We start from the raw sequence: 27,763 nt of genomic DNA on the forward strand, positions 1-27,763 counted from the left end.
TAAAAGCAATATCTGTCGTTGAATCTGTTCACTTCACCAGCGTGTTAGATGTCAGTTTTCAGTCTGTTTTCGTGGCTCATTCAAATCTGAATGTAATAAACTGGTCCAGCTGCATCTGAGCTTGGTGAGGAGTTTATATTCTGGGTTTCATAGAGACACTGCGGAGCGAGTCATCATTCAGAAACCACGCCCAAAACGGGGGAAAACACAAACTCCCGTCCAATCCTGGCGTTCTCCTATGTCGCGTGCATGGTCGGGTGTTGCACAAAAAGATCGTATATACGGAAGATGAACACTCCAACTTACTTAATTGACAGCTAGATCCAAATTTTTCTTCTCGCCAATTCTCAATGGCTTCCTTGTTTTCCTCGGGAGTACAAAAAAAGGCGATTTTTTACATTTGTTGTGAGCGCAGCCCACCACACAACAGCTTTTAGCTATGTTTAATTCAAGAAAAATGATGCTGGTGTGTGGAAATGAACGGAGCTTTTCCCCCGTGATGGGCGTGGCCTATTTCATGCAGTGTCTCTATGGCTGTAAAGTGCCAAATAACCCCCATGTTAAAACTATGTGGAAATTGCTTTAAATCTCTCTCTTTAAATGCTGCTCTGTCTCAGTAATTTGCCTCTTACTCTGGTGCGAGTGCATTGTTTTCTTTTATCCCCTTCATCAATTTATCTTTATACATTTACCTTTATATATGCTGTAGCTATATTCTAATGATGTGCCCACTCCTATAAATAGATTATTATATCTATGGGTTGAATTAGTTTTTCTCAGCAAAGTTATACACATCTTCATCTTGAAGGGTCATATCAAGCTATAGGACAGCAAGCTGATAATAAAAGCAAGCGGCTTAGATCACATCACTGCTGAGCACCTTAAGTTAGCAATCCCTATGTTTGCAGCTCTTCTTTCCATTTGTTTTACTGGTCTTATGACCCATGGTCTGTTGCCAGACTCCATGTTGTCCGTTACTCTTGTGCCAGTGATCAAGGACAAAGCTGACAAGGTTGGGAGCCTGGATTATTATAGGCCAATTGCACTATAGCCAATGTGTTATCCAGAGCAGTGATTCCCAACCAGGGGTACGTGTACCCCTAGGGGTACTTGAGCAGCTTGCAGGGGGTACTTGGAATGATTGGGGAATACAATTTACCTCCAAAATGATAAATAAATATATATATTCCAAGTCATTTCATAAGCCCATTGTTGTAAAGAAAAGCTCCCGCACACTGTCTCACCTTCTTAGGAGAAAATTTATTATGTATTAAATGTGCCGCAACTAGTTCTGCTGGCAAGTGTCAACTGCTACACTGTTCTGCTACTGATAATGGCAAAAAAACAACTAAAAAGCCCAAACACCGGCAGTTCAGTGAAACTTATATTTTGTATAGATTTACTTGTATGTAATCATCAACACGCATGAGTGAGGGGTACTATTGTCATGGAAAAACAGCTCAAGGGGTACATAAGACAAAAAAGGTTGGGAACCACTGATCCAGAGTATAGGAAAGGATTTTATTAGATTGTTTATGTTATTTTATTTATGCCACAAACAAACCAGTTTGGCTTTAAGGCTAGTAAGCATGGTACTGATTTAAGTATCTATGCCATGAAAGAAGTAGTTGAAACGTATAGAAGGTAGAATCCCTCTGTTTCAGTTGGTTTTATTGATGCCTCCAAGGCTTTTGATCGAGTCACTCATCAAAAGCTGTTGTTAAAATTGAGTCAAAGGGGTGTGGCCGGGCAGCATAACACGTATCCTGGCAACCAGAGCTTGCAGGTGAAGTGGGGCAATAGAGTCTCCACCCCCTTTGGTGTTGGTAATGGAGTTCAGCAGGGGGGGTTACTCTCCCCGGCTCTTTTTAATCTATACATGGATGATCTATCTGAGCAGCTAAGAGGCTGTAGGACTGGTTGTATGATTGGTAACACCTTGATAAACATCTTATGCATGCTGACGATTTGGCAAGTTTATTCCCCTAGCAGTGCCGGGTTTCAACAGCTGCTGAACATATGTTCTGATTATGGTGTCCAATTTGATGTGAAATACAATGATGCTAAAAAGAGTGGGACAAGGACATCACTTTTCCTGGTTGTTATCTGTCAGGGCTTGTTCTATCTTCTGTCATAAAACTAAATATCTCTGACACTTCATGATGACATGTATAGGCAGCGATTCGATTTTTGTTCCGATTATGCTAAAATTAACCTTTTCAGAGCTTATTGTGCCCCTCTTTATACTGCCCCCCTTGTGGGTGAAGTTTAAAAAGGCCAGAGTCCACAAGCTGCAGGTTGCTTATAATTATAGATATATTATAATTATATTATATCATATATTATTATAATGACTGTATGCAGATTTTGATCAGCAAAGCCGGGTGGAGTAGTGCGAGTGACTGGTTTTGCCAGGCGAGAGTGAACACTTTCCAGTGAGGAATCTGATGTACAAGTTAATTTTGTCAATTGAATGATTCTCAGAATGCCATTATCCTGCTGCTGTCAAATCGTCTTAGTTGTGTGTGATAGCCTACCAGTCACACATGGGGAAACATTGATATAATCGCCTCTTAAAGCAAGTGCAATGGTTTTCCTTATTATTTGTATTTTTCATGGATGTAATCATTGTGGTTGTGTTTTTAATGGACTTTTAGTCTCTAAATAAAGCTGATTGAATTTAGAGACTTATTTTTACTAACAAGACCAATTGACATTGACATTTGCTTTTGAAAAATTGTGAGGTGTGTGTGTGTGTGTGTGGGGGGGGGGGGGGGGGTATTCTTCATTCTGTGTTCAATCCGATAACGGTCAAGTTTGTTATTTGATCAGTATCCCTCTCTTTTGGTCTTCTTCTTCTGTCGTTTGTTAGTTGGTGGACCTCTTCCACCGGATGGCAGAGAAGATGGCATGGAGGAAGTAGAGAAGAGTGGTCACATAGGACATCACCTGGATGGACACACACAAACAAACACACACACACACACACACACACACACACATGCACACATTATGCATCGCAGGCATCACAAATCTGCCACAAGAAGATTTGAATGCTGATTACAATACGATTACAATAAATTCTATGAAATATTCCAGATTTTGGAGAGTAGTTTTCTCTTCCCTCGGTCTGGAACAGAACTGCCTCATGTAGTTGGAGAGGAGACATCTAGGCCTACACAAAACTTGATGGTTAGAGAAATGGTTTGAATTGACGAAGATATCGCTGCTGTCGTTCCAGGACCTCGAATTTCCAAAACAGAAACTTTTCAGGAAGTAAAAAAAAAACCTGTTTGCTCTTAAACTACTGAACCAAATGTCGTCAAAGTTGGCACATGTCTTAATTATAGTTAGTTTCCCGCTGAATGTGTCATTACTTTATAAATATCTGACCTGGATAAGCTCAAATGATGTTGTTTATATTATCAGTCCGACTTGGAAGCGCTTTCTCATGGCCAGTCAAGCGGGAGGCAGCCGCATCCTCATGCACGAGCCCCCAAGCTCCAGGCCGCGGGCGCGCGCGCAGGAGCAGCAGCATTGCCCCTCGCCTCTCATGGCCGATTTGGGGCTTTCGCATGGGGTGAGAAATAGTCTGACATAACGTAACGTTAACGTTACTTTATTCTCGTCAGAAAGCACTCCGATTTGCATGTTAAAACAAGTTTGCAGCCTAGGAATAACTGGAAAACATTTGATTGATATATTAACGTCAGAGGAAGCCAGGATGAGTCAAAACGATATGAGAAATACACAGCGCGTCTGCCGTGTGTCTTTTCCGGGTTTAGTGTCCTGCGTGGGGGGGTACACACGGAGGTAGGGGGGGAATTTCGAGGTTTGACTGACAGATTGAGGGCGAATGGCGTTACGAGATTTACTCACAAGCTCGTTTTAATGCTTTTCCATTGGTTGCATTTGTTAAAAACCACACAGAGACGTGAAGGGTGACCAATGGCATTGATTCATGACAAAAAGTAAGAAAGTGAAAAAAGTGACATTCGAGGTCCTGGCCCGACACCGACGATATGACACTACTGTGTTTAACCATCACTACTCTCATTTACCACTCTCGTTTCCATAATTTCACGCTTGTACGTGTGCTGAAATATTACAATGATGACCTACGCTCCTTTTCATGTACTAAGAAACACTGTTTACTCTGTGAGTAAAGGGTTTGAACAACAAACAACAACAACAACAACAACAACCATAAAATAATAATAAATATGTAAAATAGTAATGGATATTGATGTCGTGCGGGTAGCTTGGAGGTGTGTGTGCGTGTGTGTGTGTGTGTGTGTGTGTGTGTGTGTGTGTGTGTGTGTGTGTGTGTGTGTGTGTGAGACCTACCACTGCAGCGATTTCCAGTCGGTACATCTTGAGAGCTTCAGCTAACCCAGGTGTGAAGATTTGCAGCCGGTAGGCCCGAGTGCTTGCCTTCACCCCCGCACCGTGTAGCAAGGTGATGTAGGCCAGAATCACCGACGCACTGAGGTAGAAAACCACGGCGATGAAGTGATAACCCACATCCTGAGGAGGGGGGGGGGGGGGGGGGGTAATGAAGAAAGGGAACAAGACATGATAGACAGAGAGAAGGAGAGAAAGTTATAGAGGGAGAGACAGATGGTAGTCCATGGGCCAAACACCAAAATTTCACATATCGGTACCACTCAAGTGGGCAAATTCTACATCCCTAGATTATGTTTTTATATGATAGACCTTGATGACTGGTAGCTTATTAGTGCTTATCCCCTCTTAAATTATGGACTGCTGTCGTTCAAAACTAGGAAAGTGCCCTCCCTGGAAATCATCTTTCTTTCATTATCCGTTGCCTAGGGTGTGTCTGAACTACTGTTAATATTACATAGATATAGGCAAACTATCCTATGATATTGTACATACTATACTATACTATACTATACTATACTATACTATACTAGATATACTATGCTTGTCTACTAAAGTGGCACATTTCTCAGTCAAAAACAGAGTAAATTGACACGTTTCTCAGTCAAAAATAGTTTTATTTGTGTTACATTATATGAACAGCCACATTCAAAATGTTTCCAGTCTTTCAGGACAATATTAGGACAATCTACCCTTCCTGAGACACCATGCCACCCACGAGGGCAACACCATCATCGTCATTCACATCTGAGTGTGCTGGTTGGCACATTTTTGTAGTTTGCACAGGTTTGTGCACTTCAGACCATTATTGAGACCTGTGCACTCTGGTGGTTTGCACGACCTCACACACTTGCAGGAGAGCAACTGCAAAACGGTCTGGTGCTGGGGAACCGCACATCCACTGGATTTCAAGCTGCCCCTCATCGTCTGTGGTCCACCCATGGTCCTTGGGGCTTGGTAGAGATGGCTGGGTTTGAAGAGACCGTCTAGAGATTGCAGTCTGATCTTTTGCATGAATGGAATGCATTAATAGCCAATCCTCAAATGGTGGAAGCTGGCTGGACTCGACCTCCCCACGTCTGGTGCAGAAAAGTTGGTATCGGAGGAGGTTGACATCTGTAATGTGTGTAGAGGGTACATATACATAATACATGTGGCACATGATTTCCAGCAGCTTCTTGAAGAGCTCATTAGAGACATCCCAAGCACGGCCGAGCTCAAGGAAGGCTTCTTGATATGTCCTGTCTGTTTAGGGTGCCCACTTTTCCGTGTCCTGCAAATACGCTGACAGTGTTGCAGCCAGTGAACGTGTGCATGCCAATCAAGGCGCCAGCAATACTATCGCCGCGTGATTTGCATAGTTTGGTGATGTCCTGGAACATTGTCTTGTTCTGTGTTCCACATTTTTGGTACATTGGGCATGGGATGTCCTTGCTCCAACCCAGAGTCAGTAGCAGGACATCTGTGTCTGCCATGATGATCACTGCCTTGAAGCCAGACTCTGCTGCATGGAGAGCATGCATTAGCATGCAGGTGTCAGCTTCTTCCTGAGAGGATTCGAGCTGTGTTACCTCCTCCCATTGGTTCCTGTTGATTTTGAAGCAGACTACTTCACAGGTAACATATAAGGCCTTGTCTTGTAGTTTCTATCTGTGTTTGGGTCCTTTCCATTCCTCAAACAAGAATGTGATCAGACTGACTTTGCTGGCAGCGCTGTAGAGCAGTTTCCTCCACTGCTGGATGTTGTGGCTGGAATCATGCAGGTTAGCTACATCTGGGGGGGGAACAGTTGCAGTTGACAAGCTGACAAACTCATATTGATCTGGACTGAGTGGATTCACAAAGGAGTTTCCCATGATATCAACAATGGACTGTACTTTAAGGACCATAGGTGGACCACAGATGATGAGGGGCAGCTTGAAATCCAGTGGATGCACGGTTCCCCAGCACCAGGTGCGGTCTTGCAGTTGCACATGTCTCAATAACGGTCTGAAATGCACAAACCTGTGCAAACTACAAGCATGTGCCAACCAACACAGTGAAGAAGAGCTTGCTGCACAGCTGACAGACTCAGGTGTGAATGACGATGATGGTGTTGCCCTCGTGGATGACATGGTCTCAGGAAGGGTAGATTGTCCTAATATTGTGTTGAAAGACTGGAAACATTTTGAATGTAGCTGTACATATACCGTAACACAAATAAAACGATTTCTGATTGAAAAGCGTGCCAATTTACCCTCTTTTTGACTGGGAAATGTGCCAATTTAGTAGACAATTAACACATTGAGTGCCAGCCATGTTTTCATTCCTGTAGGTAAGTTGTGCCAGGGGTGTTTTTGACGATTCTGGCTCATTTTAGAACAGCCGAGGATTCTTTTCTGTTAAGAATTCATGAACACCAATCATCTAAAAATAACTAATAGAATGTGTGCTTTCTCTGTCTAAAAGAGTTAGTTTGCAGAGTTAGTAGTTTTGTAGATATTAGCCGTTGAGTACAGCATGGTTTCAGCGTCTGGAAATTTATTCAGAGATAAATGGCTTTTTGTGAAACAGTCACTTTAACCATTCATTTTTGGCATCAGTAAGACCGTCAGACATTCTAAACAATAGTTTTGAACAGTAATTTCCTCCATAACAACAGGAAACACCCCTCTCATTCAAACTCCTCCCTCCGTGTGTCTTCTCCTCCTTCCTCCTGGCTCTAACAGCGGGCGTGTCAGAAGCGCGTTGCTGCTGCCTGCCTGCCTGTCTGCGTGCCTGCCTGCCTGCTTGCCTGCGTGCGGGGACGAGTCTGAAATGGATTACTGTAAAATCGCCTCGCCATTTCCTTGAATGGCTTGCTCCCGCGGTGTGTGTGTGTGTGTGTGTGTGTGTGTGTGTGTGTGTGTGTGTGTGTGTGTGTGTGTGTGTGTGTGTTCGCGCGTTGCTCCGCGGCTCTGGGGGGAGGGGATCTCTGTCCGTTCTGTGTGTGTGTCTCCGGGCTTCTGACTGTAAAATCGCCAAGCCATTTCCGCGGGAGGCGGCTGCTTTTGGTCCACGGGTCCCGTGGCTGTGGCTTCTCTCTGTCTCTGTCGCCACTTAGTGGTCGGTAAAATAGATTACACACATGCTCTTGCTCCAATAGTTATCTCGAAGATGTAAAAGGGGTTGATTGATGTCCCACCGTCAAAAAAACATGTAAGACGAGTTATTTCGGCTCTGGCACTCAAGCGTTGGATTATGTAAGACGAATTATTTCGGCTATGGCACTTAAGGTGTTAAGTATAGCATATATATCTATCTAGTATAGTATAGTATGGTATGGTATGTATAGTATCATAGGATAGCATGCCTATATCTAGACATGTAATATTAACAGTTAGTAGTCCAGACACCCCAGGGAGATGATATAATGAAAGAAAGATGATTTCCCATAATTCCCACAAGTCCATAATTTAAGAGGGGTGGTTAAGCACTAATAAGCTACCATGGTCATAGGAATTAAAAAAAATCACAAGTAGAATTTCTCCACCCGGATGGTACCGATATCTTACATTTTGGGTTCTGGCCCATTTCCCTCAAGAAGGCATTCTTCTACCAAATTCAAAGGGCAAAATTCACCCCTCACGATGGGATAGTATGGGTTCATTATACCTTTTCTGAATCCTTATAGTCCTATATGAGTATTCCAGTGTTTGTTGTTTGTGTCTCTGATGTTCCTAGATGCCACAGTGCTGAAATAACGACTATAATTTAGGCGAAAACTGTGGAAAAATGAATGTCACTGACACTTTGAAGAGCCCATGTGAGCTCTTTATTTGTCAGACAGACACACAACTGAGCTCAAATGAAAGCTAAGAAGCTACCCTTTACAATGTTGTCAAACATGTTATCATAGAACATGGTTAAAGGTCCTGAGCCTAAAATAGGTTATGGATCAGCACCTAGAATCAAATTTATTGTAGGGCTTTGCTAACTTCATGAGCCGATAACTGTGACAAAGCTGCCATTCTGCAAAGGCTATCATACTAAAATATCATCTATGGATATATATCTGTTCAAAAATCATGATTAGAATTTGTCCACTGTGTACCGAGTGGTACCGATATGTGCAATTTTTGTGTTTGGCCCATGGACTAAATAGGGGAAAATAAGAAAATGTCCACTAAATATGAAAAGCTACTCCTGTGGAAAGGCTATCATTCATTTACTTATATTGACCCTATAAACAATTTAGTATAGGTAAAGTTTTGCCCACCCATATGGTACCGATATCTGGTCTGGCCCATGGACTATGGGGGGGATGGAGGAGAGGAAGGAAGAGAGATATGGGAAGAGAGGAGAAGGAGGAAGAGTTAGAATTCGGGAGAAATTGAGGAAGAGAGGAGGAGGGGAGATATTCAGAAGAAGGTAATGAGGAAGAGAGGATAGAGAGAGAGAAAAAGGAGGGTGAGAAAAGGTGCAAAAGGAGGGAGAGAGGAACAGATAAAGAGTAGAAGAGATGGTGGAAGCGATAGAAGGAGAGATAGTGAAGGGGAAGAAGAGAAGACAGGGATGGAGAGAAAGGAAGAGAGGGAAGGATATAAATGGTGATAGAGTGATTAACAAGACTAGAGCACTTGCTAGATTATACCTCCGCCAACCTCCCTACAAAGTTTTGTGATGTTACATGAATCTGTTTGGTTGGAAGTTAGGCACCTTTTAGTGATTGGCCACACCCATTACCACGCCCACTTTTGGGCAGTGGGCGTGGAGAGGTAACGATGGGCAGTCGGCGTGGAGAGGTAACGAGGGGCAGTGGGTGTGGAGAGGCAATGAGGGGCAGTGGGTGTGGAGAGGCAATGAGGGGCAGTGGGCGTGGACTGGAGAGCTTCTGTGGAGAGGTAATGAGGGGCAGTGGGTGTGGAGAGGTAATGAGGGGCAGTGGGCGTGGAGAGGTAATGAGGGGCAGTGGGCGTGGAGAGGTAATGAGGGGCAGTGGGTGTGGAGAGGCAATCAGGGGCAGTGGGTGTGGAGAGGTAATGAGGGGCAGTGGGCGTGGAGAGGCAATGAGGGGCAGTGGGTGTGGAGAGGTAATGAGGGGCAGTGGGCGTGGAGAGGCAATGAGGGGCAGTGGGCGTGGAGAGGTAATGAGGGGCAGTGGGCGTGGAGAGGTAATGAGGGGCAGTGGGCGTGGAGAGGTAATGAGGGGCAGTGGGCATGGGCGTGGAGAGGTAATGAGGTGCAGTGGGTGTGGAGCGGTAATGAGGGGCAGTGGGCGTGGAGAGGTAATGAGGGGCAGTGGGCGTGGAGAGGTAATGAGGGGCAGTGGGTGTGGAGAGGTAATGAAGGGCAGTGGGTGTGGAGAGGTAATGAGGGGCAGTGGGCGTGGAGAGGTAATGAGGGGCAGTGGGCGTGGAGAGGTAATGAAGGGCAGTGGGTGTGGAGAGGTAATGAGGGGCAGTGGGTGTGGAGAGGTAATGAAGGGCAGTGGGTGTGGAGAGGTAATGAGGGGCAGTGGGTGTGGAGAGGTAATGAAGGGCAGTGGGTGTGGAGAGGTAATGAGGGGCAGTGGGCGTGGAGAGGTAATGAGGGGCAGTGGGCGTGGAGAGGTAATGAAGGGCAGTGGGTGTGGAGAGGTAATGAGGGGCAGTGGGTGTGGAGAGGTAATGAAGGGCAGTGGGTGTGGAGAGGTAATGAGGGGCAGTGGGCGTGGAGAGGTAATGAAGGGCAGTGGGTGTGGAGAGGTAATGAAGGGCAGTGGGTGTGGAGAGGTAATAAATTACTCCTTGCATGACCAACTTCTACAAAGGTTTGTGGTGTTACATGAATCCGTTTGGAAGTTAGGTCCCTTTTTGAGATTGGCCAGTGGGCATGGAAAGTTGGCCCATGACCTACTTTTCTACCAAGGTGCATGCAAATTCGTTAACCAATTAAACAAGGAGCCAGTGAAGCGGTGGGGGCGTGTCTAACCAGGGAGGGCCAGATGCCACTCTGATTGGCTCCGCTGAGGAAGATGAAGAACCAGAGCGTGGTCAGGAGGAAGCAGAAGACGGAGACAAACATCACCCAGCCCAGAGGGTTGGGCAGCAGGATCCGAGTCGACGCCACCAGGATCCACACCAAGCCCCCACACACCTGGAGGGAGGGGGGGGGGGGGGGGAGGAGAGAGATGGGGGAGGGAGAGAGAGAGAGAAACAGACAGAGGGAGAGAGAGAGAAAGGGATATTTGATTTTTCATTTGAATACCGCTGAAGCTTTTGATAGCTAGTCTATAGTCTACAAAGTTGATTGTTTCCGTAAAACCTTTGTCAGTATGGGAGGTTACTTCATATAAGCAAAATGAAAGATATGCCGTTGATTTTTAAATATGCGGTAGGATGCATCAACACATTTTGTTTGGTTTACCGTAATAAAAAGAGGTGAAGTAAGCATTGCAAATATAAATAGGCTGGCCCTTCCCCTTAGTAGGACAAAGCTCGACATGGACGTTATTTTGGAAAACTCTCCAAGAGGTACTGTTTAAGAAGAAGAGGACAGGAGGAGAGAGGAGAGGAAGAGAGGACCAAACCATGACTAATTATTTTAAAATGTCTTTATTTATGCAAGAGATAGTGGTCTCTATCTTCCCAAAAGCAGTAATTTAGCATTTGCGCTCGTTTAATGCCGTGCACAATGCAAATTGGGGGCGGGCACAAGCGCATGCTTGTTATAATTGTACTGGGCATAGGCGTTGCAACTTCACCCCCCCCCAATCGCACCGAGTCCACCAGCTTATATGTGAAAGCGACAGTATGAGAACAGTCGCTAACACATTACATTCCGGCGATGTCTTGTCACACACATGCTCTATGGGTCAGCTTGGGGGACAGCGGAGATCTGCACTCCACCGAGTGCACTTTTCTAGTTTTTAAGTGTAACCACTTCTATAAGTGACTTTGTGTGTTCCCGGCCGAGATGTGTGTGACGGAGATCTGTGTCTGGCGAGATGTGTGTGGCGAGAATTGGCGAGATTTGGGGAGTCTGGCTCGAGACGACAAGGAAGGGTGTGTGTGTGTGTGTGTGTGTGTGTGTGTGTCTGTGTGTGTGTGTGTACTGTGTTAGAGTCCTGCATTCTGGCCCGAGCCCGACTTGCAACACCTGCACCGCTTACTTCAACACCTGGGTGCGATTTCTACCTTTTTCGTCCCGTGTTTTAGAAAATTAATTCCTTTTAAAGATGAGTAAATTTGGGGGGGTACGGTGATGCAGTGGTAAGCGCTGTCGCCTCACAGCTTGAAGGTCCTGGGTTCGATTCCCACCTGGGACGCTGTGAACGCTGAAGGAATGCGTGCCCGTCCGCATGTCCTCGAGTGCCCACCGCCCGGGTGGGGTCGTCAAAAGGGCCTTTCTGTGTGGAGTTTGCATGTTCTCCCCGTGCCCCCGTGCCTCTATATGAAGGGGTTTCCTTCATATAGGAACCCCCTTCACCAAAACATGCAATATCCTGGTTGCTAATGTGGTTCCTCCTCTGGTCGTTCGGGGCGCCTGTTCAGAGGGAGGGGAACTGGTTGGAATAGCGTGAACCTCCCACGTGCTATGTCCTACCGGTGAAGCTTCCCCTGTTAGGTGAAAAGAAGCGGCTGGCTAACTGCCCATGTCTCGGAGGAAGCATGGAGGCAGTTTCGGCTCTCCCCAGATCGGCAGAGGGTGGAGCAGCAACCAGGATACATAAATTAAATTAGCACTAATGGGGGACAAAAATGGGGGGGGGAGGGAAGATGAGTACATTTGCATCCTGGATGCAGGTGAGTTAGTAAATGAATGTAAACCGAAATCAGATGGCTTTCTTTACAGCTGCAGTGCATCTAAACTTTAGATCAGACATTTTAGGAAGACCCTTTAGATTCTAAAGTGTCTTCCTAAAATGTCTGAAAGCAAGTCAGTGAGACCTGGCTGGCCAAAGCCAAGCATTTATTTCTTTGCTGGCACACGACTGAGCCATGGACTAAATCTGTCTTTTATTTACACACACACACGCACGCACACACACACGCACGCACACACACACACACACACACACACACACACACACACACACACACACACACACACACACACACACACACACCCTCGAGATGCCAAACTACTTTTGGGCAAAGGTCAAGTTTTTGACAAAGGTGTGTGAATGAATGAATGAATGAATGAATATTTTATTTTCGTGTCAGGACAATTACATGACCCATCCCACATGGGATTATCAGACACATCAACATTCAATATTTAACAAAACATAACATTCTGGTATGTTACCCAACCAGAAGCTTTCAGTGCAGCCCAAATTAGAGAGTATATATACATGCAGACATAATATGCCTATACATATACATACATATACATTCATACATACCTGCACTGAATACGAAAATAAAACGAAAAAATAAATAGAAAATAAACTCTACTTTATCAGTTATACGTCAACCTTCTCCTCCTGTCCCATGCTTTAGAAAGAAATTCAGAGAATGCAAAAATATTATCAAAAAGAAATTCGAGTATTACTCCGTTCTCACTATCTATCATATTTAGCTCAGGAGTATGGACTCTTTTAAACATTGTTTCTCTCAAGTCATGATACAAAGGACAATATAAAATGAATGTGTGTGTGTGTGTGTGTGTGTGTGTGTGTGTGTGTGTGTGTGTGTGTGTGTGTGTGTGTGCATGTGTGTGCATGTGTGTGTGTGGGGGGGGGGGGGGGTGGTGATGCGTGTTTGTATTCGGGGAGAGAGAGTGAAGGCTATATTGATAGCTCTTTATTCTGTGTTGTTGATGTTTTGTTTAATAAGTGGAACAATAACTATTGATATTTTTATTACATTCATTTTTGTTTGTCTAAAATTTTGTCATTAACAAATTAGGCTAAAAAAATAGTATACCGTATATATATATATATATGTGTGTAAAATTATAAAATAGGCTGTTGAAAATGTCTATCTACATTTCCACCTACATTTCCTGGTTTTAAAATTGGGCTCAAATGGAACTTGTAATTGAATAGACCTGAACTACACAACAGTATGCATGAATGCGTTCTCTCTCCTCCCTGGGCAAACACTGTGGTTGAAAGAGCTTCTGGCATTTTGATAGAGCACGAAACTGCTGCATTTGTTCCCCGATAAGAGCTACATTGTAATGTTCATGATATAAAAATGACACTCTTCAATGGGCAGGCTTCACTGCCACACATCAAACACTATGGTTACTAACCCTGCTAAGCGATCCATGTACCTAGTAGATACCGACAGCTGGCCACTGTGCTACTTCAATGTCATTCTACTTCCTGTTTCAGTGTTGTAGTGAAGTCACTATATCTCAAGTCCAATTCGAGTCTCAAGTCCCCAGTGTTCGAGTCCAAGTCTGAGTCATCAAAGAAGAGTCCAAGTTGAGTCCAAGTCGAGTCCCCATTATCTCAGAGTAGAGGTCTTCACGGGTCTACTCGGACCCTAGGACCCGACCCGAGACCCGTACAGGGAAACAGGGTCCATATTTATTATGGTCAATTAGGGTCCGGGTCGGGTCGGGTTCTATCACCACAGGTCCCCACGGGTCCTGAGTCTGTTTATCCTTATGTGTAATACTCTATCTCAGAGTCAGAGTCCGAAGTTAGTCTACACTCGAGGAGTGTTTTCATTTCATTTCTCTCAGCGCTAATCACGGGTCTTCTCGGATCCACTCGGGTATTACATATAAGGATAAATAGACCCGGGACCAGTGGGGACCCGTGGTGATAGAATCCGACCCGGACCCTAATTGACCATAATAAATATGGACCGGGCCCCGTACGGGTCTCGGGTCGGGTCCCGGGTTCGAGTAGACCCGTGAATACCTCTACTACACTCTACATGAGTGTGAATCCACATGTAGGTGGAACATACATGCCTGCCGTTCCACAAAATTGAATAATGTCACAGTATTACTATAGCTATCATTATCTTATGCCAAATTATTAGGGCCAAAAACTATCTTAATGAATTAACAAAGACCGAGTCCTCGTCTCCAACTTCCAAGTCCGAATGCATGAATGCACGAGTCCAAGTCGAGTCACAAGTCCTGAAAATGTGTCCAGAAAATGTGTCCTGTTTATAGTCGAGTCTCCTTCACGTTAACAGTTTCATGCTGGTAAACAGACATTTAACACATTACGTTACCACATGACCAACATGTCATTTGCTGTTAACGTATTCGAGTCCAGGTGTCAGTGAAATTCAAGATTTACTAGTCGCTGTTTTAATAACATTAGTTAGCTGCTGAGGTTCAGATAGGTTCATAAATTGTTCCACAAATGCAGTAACATCAGGTTTCAATCAGCTGTGTAAACATAGTAAGTTTCAAGTCTCACCTGGTCTATTCAGGTCTATTTACTGAGCAATTTTGCCAGAAACCACCATTCAATCTGTACTCACCACATGTGAAGAATGTGCCACGCCCTGCCATTTTGACCAGTGCACCTGCACGATGTTCAGGTACTGTAGCCTACATCCAATAGCACACATATTTAGAGTTTCCTCGGCTACATAGATTTAAACTTGCATTGTTGATCCTCATATGTTTCCTCCCGGTGTTAATTTAACATGGGCATCTTTTTAAATCACTATGTCAAGCTGTTTATAATGGACAATATGTGTCTAACCCAGTGCCTGCTGGGCTACTTCAGAATTGGTTTATGAAGACCAGTAGAAAACACGTGTGCTTTTTGGACACGTTGCTTTTCATCATGACATCATGACATCATGATTGTGATCATGACATTTCCCATTGACGTTGTGAAAATGTCTCTTTGCAAGTGAAATTAAGTTTTGCATGGAGATTTGCATAAGCATGTTCTGGAATGTGTGAATGTGCCTTTCTATAAATTCTAGATTTAAACTGATTCGATACAACGGGATAATGATGAGAACATACACCACCCCTGTAAAGATAAATACATGTATGAATGTGAGACGACGCAAACATTTTGGAAAGAAGTAAAATGTTTAATTTCCCAAATAACCTCAAAACCCATCCCTCTTATAAATGTGTCATGTCATTTCTACGTCTTCATGAAAGCAAAGATCTGCAGCACATTCTGGATTCACGAATGATCTCATGGCTTGTCCTATAGATAGACCAGAGGTTTTCAGGGGGGCTCCAAGCAGTTTCTCATTGAATGGAAGTGGAAAAATATTAGTTATTACATTAGTTATCAAAAGGAGATCACATAGAATCAATATTAAATAAACTAGTAAATGCCTTCAGACAGACCTTTAGTATGTATTTAGTCTCAAGTATGTCAAACCGCAATAGCAGGCTATCTTGGCACAATTGTTGAGTGTCTATAGGATTAAATAACATAATCATGATCCCATAGGCATCTAGGAATGCTTATGACAGCCTGATCAGCGAATTATCTGATTCTATTCATAACTCAATTCCTGAAAAGACTGTCGTATGCAGAGCTGAAGATCAAAACCCTTGGCTCTCAAAGGGGATATTAACCTCCATAAAACAGAAAAACAAACTTTATAAACGGTATATAAAAAATCCGAGCCTCATTAATAAAAATAAATATAATGTCTTCAGGAATAAGCTCACCCATATAATAAGGAAAAGCAAATGTGTCCATTTTGCTGAACAGCTAAGGACAGCCCAGGGTGACACCAAGAGGACATGGTCTGTCCTGAATAAGGTCCTGAATAGGGACAAAAAACCACCAGTTCTCCCAGGTCATGTCAACTTGTCCAAACTCTCCAATCAATTAAACTCTTATTTTGTCTCTGTAGGCGAAGACCTGGCCAATAAAATCTGTCCTGCTCAAGGTATCTCTTACAACCAGTATCTCACAGGAGACTATCCTAACTCATTTTTTATGAAACCTACTGACTGCGATGAAGTATATGAAGCCATCATGAATCTGAACAACTCTCGTACAGCTGGTGTGGACGGAATCTGCAGTAAAATCTTGATTGCCGTAGCTGCTATTATAGCAAAACCACTTGCATATTGCATAAATTTATCTTTACTTTCTGGTGTTGTGCCTAGGATGACCAAAATTGCAAGAGTAATACCAATTTTCAAATCTGGGGATAAAAATAGTATCAGCAATTATTGCCCAATATCAGTCCTGCCTGTTATTTCTAAAATTTATGAGAGAGTTGTGTTTAAAAGACTGAGCAAATATTTTGATAAGCTTAATATTCTTACATCCTCTCAGTATGGTTTCAGGAAAAAGAATACAACTTGTATGGCAATATTAGACCTTATAGAAAAAATAAATGATGCTGTTGATCGGGGGAACTGTGGGGTGGGTGTATTTCTGGACCTCTCAAAGGCTTTCGACACCATTGATTTTGACATTTTGTTGGGGAAGTTGCACCATTATGGGATTAGAGGACTGGCTCTTGAATGGTTTCGTGATTATCTGCATTCTAGATACCAGTATGTTGACATACATGATTTTCACTCTCAAAAAATGAATGTTAAATATGGGGTCCCCCAAGGTTCACTTTTGGGGCCTTTGCTCTTTATTCTTTACATCAATGATTTTGTCAACTCCTCTAAATTATTGCACAAAGTGATATTTGCTGATGACACAAACTTATTTCTGTCCCACAACGATTCTCATGAGCTTCAAGATCTACTCAATGTTGAACTCAAACAGGTGGATACTTGGTTCAAATGTAATAAATTGTCGCTGAATATCAGCAAAACCAACTTCATAATATTCCACTCTAACAAAAAATCAGTGGATCATATCCACCTCAATATAGATGGAAGGGAGTTGACAAGAGTAGGGTCAACAAAATTCTTGGGGGTCATCATAGACGAGTCAATCAACTTCAAATGTCATATTGATCATCTGTTAACAAAACTGTCTAAATATGTTGGTCTATTTTTCAAACTCCGTCATTTTCTTCCTTTATCTGCTCTCCTGATCCTGTACAAAACCCTGTTTGAGCCACACATTAATTACTGTAACATCATATGGTGTAACACCTTCCCCAGCTATCTGAAGAAATTAGAAAGCTTACAAAAGAAAATAATACGAGCCGTATCCTGGTCGGATTTCAACGCACCCACATGTTCCCTCTTCCATAGCTATAATCTTCTGAGGCTTGCTGAGTTTAATATTCACCAAAACGCAATCTTGATGTATCAAGTTGTCCATAACTTAAATCCAAGACTCTCCAAGCTCATCCCAGTCAACCGCCCCGCTCATTCTTTTAATACCAGAAATACACATCTTATTTATGGTAAGAAAAGACGACTGAAATGCACCAGTTTAAGTATAACCAATAGAGGGCCGCGGATCTGGAATGGGCTTGATGAGAGCCTGAAAACAGCTCCATCCATCTCTGTTTTCAAGAAAAAAACTGCTTAATCTGTATGTATAATAATATAGTATATTATAATATATAGTATATATAATATATAATGTATGTGATATATAATATAATATATAGTAATAATATGTATTATAAGTATACTTATACTTATCCATTGATCTGGGACTGTTTTGTTTGTTTTGTTTGTTTGTTTATTGTCCTGTTGTGTAATTGTTGTTGTGTTATAGTGTATGCAGTAACTTGTATTTAAGTTGTGTTAAGTCTTCCTGCTCAGGCTCCTGCTATAAGCTTTAAGTAGCTTCTTTGGAGACCTGGCACTCCACACATTTGTATCTTGATGTTGATTGAACATGTCAATTGTTTGTGTGTGTGGGGGGCGAAATAAATCTGAATCTGAATCTGAATCTGAATTGAGTGAGGGGGGGGGGGCTTTTTCTAAGCTTTGTCTGGGGGAGGCCCACAGTCAGACTTTGAAAACCCCTGCAATAGACGTTTGATACTAGTAACTATAGTATGTACATGTGTATTGAAATGATCTATTATTCTTAATCTATGCTCTACATACATGTATGACACTCGGGGTTAATCTGTTCAGCATATTGTGCTACTGTGTGTAATGATCACAGATCACCACCCCTGGGTGCTGTTGTGAGAAGTGATAAAAAAATAACTTGGTTGCTTTAAAAAAAAATCCCTATCACTTAAAGCCATTTGTGGTAGAATTCTGCATGAGTCAAATATGCGATAGTCGAATGTTGAAATAACCTGAAGCACCAGTGTGAGATATGGATCAGAGCATACAACTGATGCAGTGATGCATTACTGGGAAAACAGTGTGATCTCATTCAAACTGCATTAGGCAATCATGTACTATACATGTACTATAGCAGTATCACATGTACTCGAGCAGTATTCTGCAAATATTACATACACCTTACCTCTGCTCTTCTATCAGACTGGAAAACATTACAGGCAAAAGGGACCAACCACTACGAAAACCAAACCCCTCGATTGTATCCGTGAAATGTCCTTAATTTCTCATGACATAAACATTAATTATCCATTAAAAATAACACAGCTTAACAAAAGTAAGGTTAGTATGATAAGTAAAGTTAGTAACAGATTTACACTCCAGTCTGCAGACTCAAACTTTCCACCTATGTGCCCAGATTTAATCTTCCCATGGCTGCTTCGACAAGAAACAACAGATCGGATTTCACGTCTGTTTTCCATTTGTAGAAAGCTCATGCAATTGTATTTGAAACTTGTTTGACAAAAAATAAACTTCATTGATCCAAGCCAGTGCCAGCTCGGGCTTTGACAGAGGAAGCCGCCCAAGTGATCGTGAAAGCTGTAGTTTCTTGAATGGCCACTTGAGGCTGACTCCAAAAGGGAGTCGTTCCCCGTTCACCCGCATGTTAAAATGCCCGTCTTTACAAGAGGATTAAGCATGTTTACAGCCTGGTTCAAAACATGCTTTTGGCCTACATAGCTAATTCCACCTTTCATGTGGGTGAATTCTTAAGCTGTGCAACCCCTTTTATAAGTGACAATGTGTGTTTGTGAGGTGATGTGTGTAGGCGAGATGTGTGTTTGTGAGGTGATGTGTGTAGGTGAGATGTGTGTTTGTGAGGTGTTGAGTGTAGGCGAGATGTGTGTTTGTGAGGTGATGTGTGTACTGAGAGATGTGTGTTTGTGAGGTGATGTGTGTACTGAGAGATGTGTGTTTGTGAGGTGATGTGTGTAGGCGAGATGTGTGTTTGTGAGGTGATGTGTGTAGGCGAGATGTGTGTTTGTGAGGTGATGTGTGTAGGCGAGATGTGTGTTTGTGAGGTGATGTGTGTAGGCGAGATGTGTGTTTGTGAGGTGATGTGTGTACGCGAGATGTGTGTTTGTGTAGTGATGTGTGTAGGTGAGATGTGTGTTTGTGAGGTGATGTGTGTACGCGAGATGTGTGTTTGTGAGGTGATGTGTGTAGGCGAGATGTGTGTTTGTGAGGTGATGTGTGTACGCGAGATGTGTGTTTGTGAGGTGATGTGTGGGTGAGATGTGTGTTTGTGAGGTGATGTGTGTAGGCGAGATGTGTGTTTGTGAGGTGATGTGTGTAGGCGAGATGTGTGTTTGTGAGGTGATGTGTGTAGGCAAGATGTGTGTTTGTGAGGTGATGTGTGTTTGTGAGGTGATGTGTGTAGGCGAGATGTGTGTTTGTGAGATGATGTGTGTTTGTGAGGTGATGTGTGTAGGCGAGATGTGTGTTTGTGAGGTGATGTGTGTAGGCAAGATGTGTGTTTGTGAGGTGATGTGTGTTTGTGAGGTGATGTGTGTAGGCGAGATGTGTGTTTGTGAGGTGATGTGTGTAGGCGAGATGTGTGTTTGTGAGGTGATGTGTGTACTGAGAGATGTGTGTTTGTGAGGTGATGTGTGTAGGCAAGATGTGTCTTTGTGAGGTGATGTGTGTAGGCAAGATGTGTGTTTGTGAGGTGATGTGTGTACGCGAGATGTGTGTTTGTGAGGTGATGTGTGTAGGCAAGATGTGTGTTTGTGAGGTGATGTGTGTAGGCAAGATGTGTGTTTGTGAGGTGATGTGTGTAGGCGAGATGTGTGTTTGTGAGGTGATGTGTGTAGGCGAGATGTGTGTTTGTGAGGTGATGTGTGTAGGCGAGATGTGTGTTTGTGAGGTGATGATGTGTGTAGGCGAGGTGTGTGTTTGTGAGGTGTTGTGTGTAGGCGAGATGTGTGTTTGTGAGGTGTTGTGTGTAGGCAAGATGTGTGTTTGTGAGGTGATGTGTGTAGGTGAGATGTGTGTTTGTGTAGTGATGTGTGTAGACGAGATGTGTGTTTGTGAGATGATGTGTGTAGGTGAGATGTTGGTTCTGCGAGACGGCCTGGCCCCAAGGCCTGGGAGGATGTTATGCAGAAGCTGCAAAGTGGATGAGCCAATCATGTAGAAGAAAATATAGTACCGCCCATAAAAAATATCCAACAGTCTATTAGTTATTTGTGCAGAGAAATCATTAAAGTGGCTTGCTATTTGAGGGTCATTGTCTGATGGGTGTGTGTGCCTTGTGTTTGTCCCAGAGTGTTGTCATGACTTACATGTCATATAAGCACTGGCTTCTAAGTAAATGTTCAGATCTCTTCCCCAATAGCCTGTGTCTGTGTTGTCATTGATTAAGTGTATTTAATCATTCATTAAACAATCAGCGACTGCGCTCAGTGCCCTGTGCAGGAACGCCACTAGCACTGCACTAACAAAACAATAATGGCCGTCTCCCTGCCAGTCCGCCTTCGAAGAGTAACGTCAATGTTTGTCTAGTTTAAACAGCCATAAAGTGCAGTTATTGCAGAAATAGACGCGCAAACCTCCATAGGCGTGTTTATGCCCAAAACAGTATTCACAAGTGTGAGATCACTCCCCTTAAAAGCCGCAGCCTCACCGCCATCATGTCTGTGACAGCAGCTTCTTTCTTGTTGAGTGCAGAGTGAGAGAGAGAGAAAAGAGAGCGGGGGAGAGAGAGAGAGAGAGAGAGACAGAGAGAGAGAGGAGAGAACGAGAGAGGGAGAGAATTGGAGGATGAACCAGTTCGGATTCGTAACGAAAATGAATGGTGATGGAGAACGATCCATTTGAAACACACCAAAGGGCCGCCGCGCAGTTATGCAGTGAATATCCCCATGTCCCAAAGCGTGCGCTTACTGTAATTAGTCGTTTCGTTCATATAGGCTATAACATACACATTTAAAAATATTTGTTTCATTAATAGGGTAGGGATGTGTGAGATTTGAATTCTAGCCTATATTTCAATACACTATACCAGAATTCTCCACTCGGGTTTAAGCGATTGTTGCATGGTGCAATTGCAGGGAGAGAGGTTACTGTATAGCCTACTGACCGGTGTTGTGCCAAAAAGTGATTTGCTGCCTCAGTCCCTCTACCCACCCTGTGAGCCCCATGACCGGCCCCAGACACCCAGTGCACCGACCCACCCCCAACACCCACCCTGCCTACCCGGCCCAGCTCCCACCTTCTCCGGGGAGACCCCCCTCCAGGAGCCCGACACACTAGCCAAACCTGTGCACCCCACACTTAAGCACCCCTCCCCGGGGCTACACATAGACTCTCGCCCCGCCAGACCCTCGTTCCCCTGGTAATCCAATTCAAAACGCAAATCACTTTTTGGCACAAAACCATGACAAACGAATTCTCATTTTTAAATCAAGGTGTGTTTCTTTCTGCAATGTAGGCTATAGTTGAAAATGAAAATCAACGTGAACTTGGCATTCTGAGGAGGGAAGTGTGTCCGTGCGCCAGGTGTTGGAGAGAGAGTGACATTGTGCCGTGCGTAATGTATCCGATCGAGGATTTCCTGCACTGCTCGGAGAATACTGTGTCTGCTCAGGACCAGCTATTTGGTGGTGTTAAAATTGAGAGCACCCAAGGCCCTTTTTTCTAACACATTGCGCTGGAACGCCTATTTTGGCACGGGCAACGCCCAAACCTCTGTTTACGCTCGGAACATAGCGACGGTATCGCAAAATGACACTTGTGGGAGGCAGATGACAGGCTAGAAGCCCACAGACATGCCTGGGCCACGCCTACACCTGTGTCTGCGCTTAGATCCCAGCGCAAATCTGGTTGGTGGAGGCAGACGATAGCTTAAGACGCAGGGAAGATAGCAATAAGAGGCGTGCAAACGGCAGCGCAAACGATAGCGCCACGAAGATAGGGCCCTTTCTCTTTTAAGGCCATCAAAAAATTTAATAGGCTCCCCGATAGCACTAAGAACATTACAAACGACTCTAGCTTCTCCCGTGAGGTCAGAAGAATATATTAAGTGGACAGCACTGTCAGCAGTGATTGAAATAGATTGTATGATCCTACGGGTTTTAAAGATGAAACAAGTATGCATGATTTAAAAAATATATATATATAGATAGGCAACGATATGCACTTTGTAGATCAGATCGTCTCCTACGAGTATCTAGATAATTATGCACATCACACTGACCAGACCGACTCCTCACATGTATATACTAGGCATCTCGCGTGCTACGTGCGCTCGATTCCTGGGCCACGCGGCCTCGCCTGTTCTATTGGCATGAGCAGCGCACAATTGCTCAACTTTGCATCACTGATGACATCGCAATTGCTCGAGTGACCATCATGGAGTGCTCGAGTGACATCAATCAGCGCGCAATTGCTCAACTTCGCATGTCATAGACATTGTGACATCATCAGTGACATCACAATTGTTCGAGTGATCATCACTGATGACATCATCCAATGTGGGACAAAAACCGCAGAGAAACCGACGGAGAGAACCCACTTAGTCACTGATGACATCACAATTGCTCGAGTGACCATCGCTGATCACATCATGGAGTGCTGGAGTGACATCAATCAGCGCACATTTGCTCAATTTCCCGCATAGACATTGTGACATCATCAGTGACATCACAATTGCTCAAGTGACCATCACTGATGACATCATCCATTATGGGACAAAAGTGGGACAAAAATGGCAGAGAAACAAACAAACAGACAGACAGACCCCACTTACTCCCTTTTAGATAGATAGATAGATAGATAGATAGATAGATAGATAGATAGATAGATAGATAGATAGATAGATAGATAGATAGATAGATAGATAGATAGATAGGCAACCATGCACTTTGTGGTGGAATTTTGCCAGACGCACAGGCATGGCACAGTGAAATCGTTTCTCTGAAGGAAGTTGTGAACAGGTCTTATGTCGGGAAGCAGAGGGCCGCCTCAGAGCAACAGGGTGAGACCTGCTGCACTCTGGTGCCAAATCATACAGGAAAGGGAGGACGCTTCACCCTAGCCCTAACCCTAACCCTAACCCTAACCCTAACCCTAACCCTAGCCATGGCTAAATTGGATGGGCTGAGACAGGAAATAGTGAACAATGCTGGGACAGATGTCAGCTGGCTCGTTCCTGAGTTAGGAGCATTAGGAGCAGGGTTTGTAAGGATAGCCATCACAGCAATGATTGTGTTGGGAATAATCGCTTTTGTTGTTGGGTGTGGGTGTGGGTGTGTGTGTGTGATCAGACTGATTTTTATGTATAAGGTAGGATTTTGTGCACCTTATACTGACCTAGGTAAGAATGTACGGTATGCACTTTATACTGATCAGACAGATTTGTTGTGTGTCTAGATAGGTAAGGCTATATGATCCTTGTGACCATGGATGTTATTTGATTTCTTTTTGACTATGTATGATAACATGCACTTTGTACTGTCCTTGTCCTACGAATGGTGTTCACGGTCTGTTTTTGATATTGTGTCTATGTTCATTGTTCATAGGACTACAGATGGAACAAATTAGCTTCTTGCTAAATCTGGTGCACCCATCTCTTTGTTTATGCAAATGATTGCTGTGTGTGCACACGGTCCTTCATAAGCTAAACAAACTAAACTAAACTAAACTGACCAATAGGAAGAGAGGTAACCGCAAGAGGAAATGGGAGGTTGCCTGGTTGCCAAGCGACTCTGAACAGACAAACGAATGTTTTGGCTAGATTTACACAGCAACAGAGAAATTGGAATGAACCCAATGTGACCCAGGTTTGACTGGAAGAACTGACTAAAATGTGTTTTAGCCACGCAGGGATAAAAACAACAAGACAGCAGTTCAGACTCAAATTCCAATGATGTAATCACTGAGAATGATTGAGACTTCAGAATTTGCGCAATAGGCTACCAGGCCTTGTTTATGATGTTTGAGAAATGAAAAGTTCTATTGCAAAATGATCATCACCTGAGCTTGATAGGGCAGTACGACTACAATATAGAAGAAAAATAAATTGTCAACTGTTATTGTCTGTCCTTTACAAAGTAGAATACAATTTAAAATGTTGTGCTATCCATCATTTTGCAACAGTCAGCATCAATGAAGAACTGAAGTTTAACACTAGAAAGAGCAATGGATTGGGGAAGCCTAAGAGAAGAAGGCCAACAAGCTCTACATTTAACATAATACATATAATTAAAACAGCTTTGATGGGATTTGTAGTGAAATGTGAGTCTAGAGAGTGTTGTAGAGGGACACTTTGAAAGCTGAAAATATTTAAACTCCAAACTTCAAAAGAGCATTTGGCATCTTGGCATTTCCAGTGTTAAAAAACTGACATAACCTGTTATTCTCTGCCAAAAGCCATCTTGTGAAAGTGATTTTTCTTTCTTTCCATCTGCTGGAGATCTCATTTTGGAATTTAAAACTCTCCAGCTCATATCAGGCTTTAAGACCAAATCCAATGGATTCTTTGTGTCTTCATGCTCAGTTAGCGAGTCACTCCGACAGATTCCTATCTAAACAGACTCGCCTCAATGGAGTGGAGCAACGATGAACAGAGAGAGAGAGAGAGAGAGAGAGAGAGAGAGAGAGAGACAGAGAGAGAGAGACAGAGAGAGAGAGAGAGAGGGGGGGGGGGGGACTCAGAGAACAAGATCACAATCTAAATGGCTTTGACCTAAAGGATGCAGATAGTGTAAAAGAGGGAGGGGAAGGAAAACCAGGGTAGGGTCCAGGGTAGCGTAGGTAGTTTAAACTAGGGCTATTTTTGCCCCTGTGAAATATATTTCGGGGGCATTTTGGATCATTTCCAGGGCAATTTTATCAAATGTTGGCAAATACCTTAGTTGCACCTATGTCGCATGAGAGACCAATCAATTACTCTTATCCAATCATATTTTATTTCTAAAAGTTCATAAACAATCACAGTTAAAGATCCCCATTTCCTATCTCAACAACACTGTTGATTGTCTGGCATGTTGTTAATGTACTTGGCCATTTTCGAGTCACGCTTTACAAATGCAGAATAATGTTAAAATACAGAAAAACTCTTTATTTTATGGGGGCATTTAAAAGCCCCCGTCACCCCAGTTCCAAGGGCAATTCTAGATTTTCTTAGAGCCATTTTGCCCCAAGCCCCCGCTATTTGCCTACTTTGGGAAGGGCTGATGTTAGTCTAACTAGATATGAGCAGATACCAGTGAGTAAATGAAGGATGGAGAGAGAGAGAGAGAGAGAGAGAGAGAGAGAGAGAGAGAGAGAGAAGAAAGACAAAAAGGAAAAAAAGGGTAGAAGCTCAAAAATGTGAGGACAAGGTTCCCACATGTTGGACTTTTCAAGGACCTTCCAGGACCAACTCCCTCAAATTCAAGAAGACGACACGTTATAGTTTGATACACCGATCAAGGTGACTTACTGTTACTTACTGTTACAACACTGAGGATGTTTATGAGAACTAGCAGCTTTACAGAAGCTCACAGACAATGTTAAAAACAGAGAGGCTTGAATGTGTGCACACATCTCAACTGTTCTGTCACACGTTAAGTCAAACAAAAACGATGTATCATTGGTTTGTTTGTTGTTGTTTTGTGTTATTTTTCCTCCTGTTATTGTTTTCTTCGTTTCTTGTTCTCCTGTGGACTTCATAATGTAGCGATACTTCACTTGTTGTAAAAGTGAAGATTCATCAAAGAGGAGGACAAAAAAATATCAAAAGAACTTAAATTTCTATTCTTTCTCAAAATATATACATTCACACAACGTTCAACGAGCCATGTCTATTTTCAGAAACTTTCCAGGCCTTGATTCTTTTCAAGGATTTCAAGGACCCGTGGGAAGGAAGTCTGAAGTCAAATAGAAACTCACAAACTCGGGGAGGAAGAAGAGGTCAGGGATGGAGGTGAAGATCCGCCCGCCTGAGGGGAGAACGTCGACCGAGGTGGTGGAAGCCATAGTCCAAAACCCTGTGTGTGGACCACAGGAAGTATGGTGCTATATTACAGTCTGTCTGTCTGTCTCTGTGATCCTTTCCTCTGGAAACAAATGTGTAGTGATGTACGTGTGATCTGCTTTTTAAAGGACGCCTCTCGCTCTCTCTCTCTCCCCCCCATGCCTTCCTCTATCTCGCTCGCCCACTCCCTCTCTTCCTCTCCTCCTACCCATCCATTGCCCTGGTCATCACTTTGTGTTATCCTCTCTCTCTCTCTCTCTCTCTCTCTCTCTCTCTCTCTCTCTCTCTCTCTCTCTCTCTCTCTCTCTCTCTCTCTCTCTCTCTCTCTCTCTCTCTCTCTCTCTCTCTCTCTCTCTCTCTCTCTCTCTCTGCCATTGAAATACTAGTTTGACAGGTCCTTTAGCACTTTTGCTGTTGTTTGTGAAAGGAGAGACCATCTCTGTGTGAGTAGAGGTTTTACGTTTGTGTGGGCACTCATGTATGTTGACAGTGTTTTTGAGTGAGTGCCAGTCAGTGAGTGAGTGAGTGTCTGTGTGTGTGTGTGTGTGTGTGTGTGTGTGTGTGTGTGTGTGTGTGTGTGTGTGTGTGTGTGTGTGTGTGTGTGTGTGTGTGTGTGTGTGTGTGTGTGTGTGTGTGTGTGTGTGCGTGTTAGGGGCTGCTCGATAAGGGCAAAAATCTTAATCACGATTATTTTGACTGATATTGAGATCACGATCAATCATTATTTACTTTGTTGAGATCATGCATTTGTTGAACTTGAAAAAATTTGTCTTTTTAATACTGGGTGTCTAAATGTAATTATGCTTGAACAGGAAAATATATATATATATATATATATATATATATATATATATATATATATATATATATATATATATATATATATATATATATATATATATATATATATATATATATATATATTAGGGGTGTCACGATAGACTCAGTTCACGATACGATATGATACACAATATTGGGTTCACGATACGATACGATACGATATTTTAACAATATTTTTTGCGATTGATTTGTAAGTTGAGGGGCATCCTCCACGCTAATTTGAGTAATTTCACCATGTTCATCCTCCGTGTCTGTAACGTCACTCGTCTGTTCAAACAAAGCAATGAAAAGGAGAGTGAGCATGCAATCAGATGCAGATCAGTGCCACCATGTTCAGCTTCTTTTTCTCGCGATATGAGATTTCATCTCAACGATACATATTGTCACGTTTTGATATCGCGATATATTGTGGGACGATATATTGTGACATCC

General features: G+C 43.2%; 1 protein-coding gene across 1 annotated transcript; it reads right to left on the bottom strand.

The window, feature by feature from the left end:
- Window positions 1–1,274: 1,274 nt before the first annotated feature.
- Window positions 1,275–26,523, bottom strand: LOC310789420 (myelin and lymphocyte protein-like). Its single transcript, XM_083651063.1, has 4 exons — window positions 26,407–26,523; window positions 10,336–10,500; window positions 4,348–4,527; window positions 1,275–2,949 (listed from the first exon to the last, which is right to left on the bottom strand). The coding sequence occupies exons 1-4, from the start codon at window positions 26,491–26,493 to the stop codon at window positions 2,869–2,871; spliced, it is 513 nt and encodes a 170-aa protein (XP_083507189.1). The 5' UTR covers window positions 26,494–26,523; the 3' UTR covers window positions 1,275–2,868.
- Window positions 26,524–27,763: the final 1,240 nt, after the last annotated feature.

The sequence above is a fragment of the Poromitra crassiceps genome, assembly GCF_964638095.1.
Source record: "Poromitra crassiceps genome assembly, chromosome: 14".
In the NCBI taxonomy this organism is placed as follows: Eukaryota; Metazoa; Chordata; class Actinopteri; order Beryciformes; family Melamphaidae; genus Poromitra; species Poromitra crassiceps.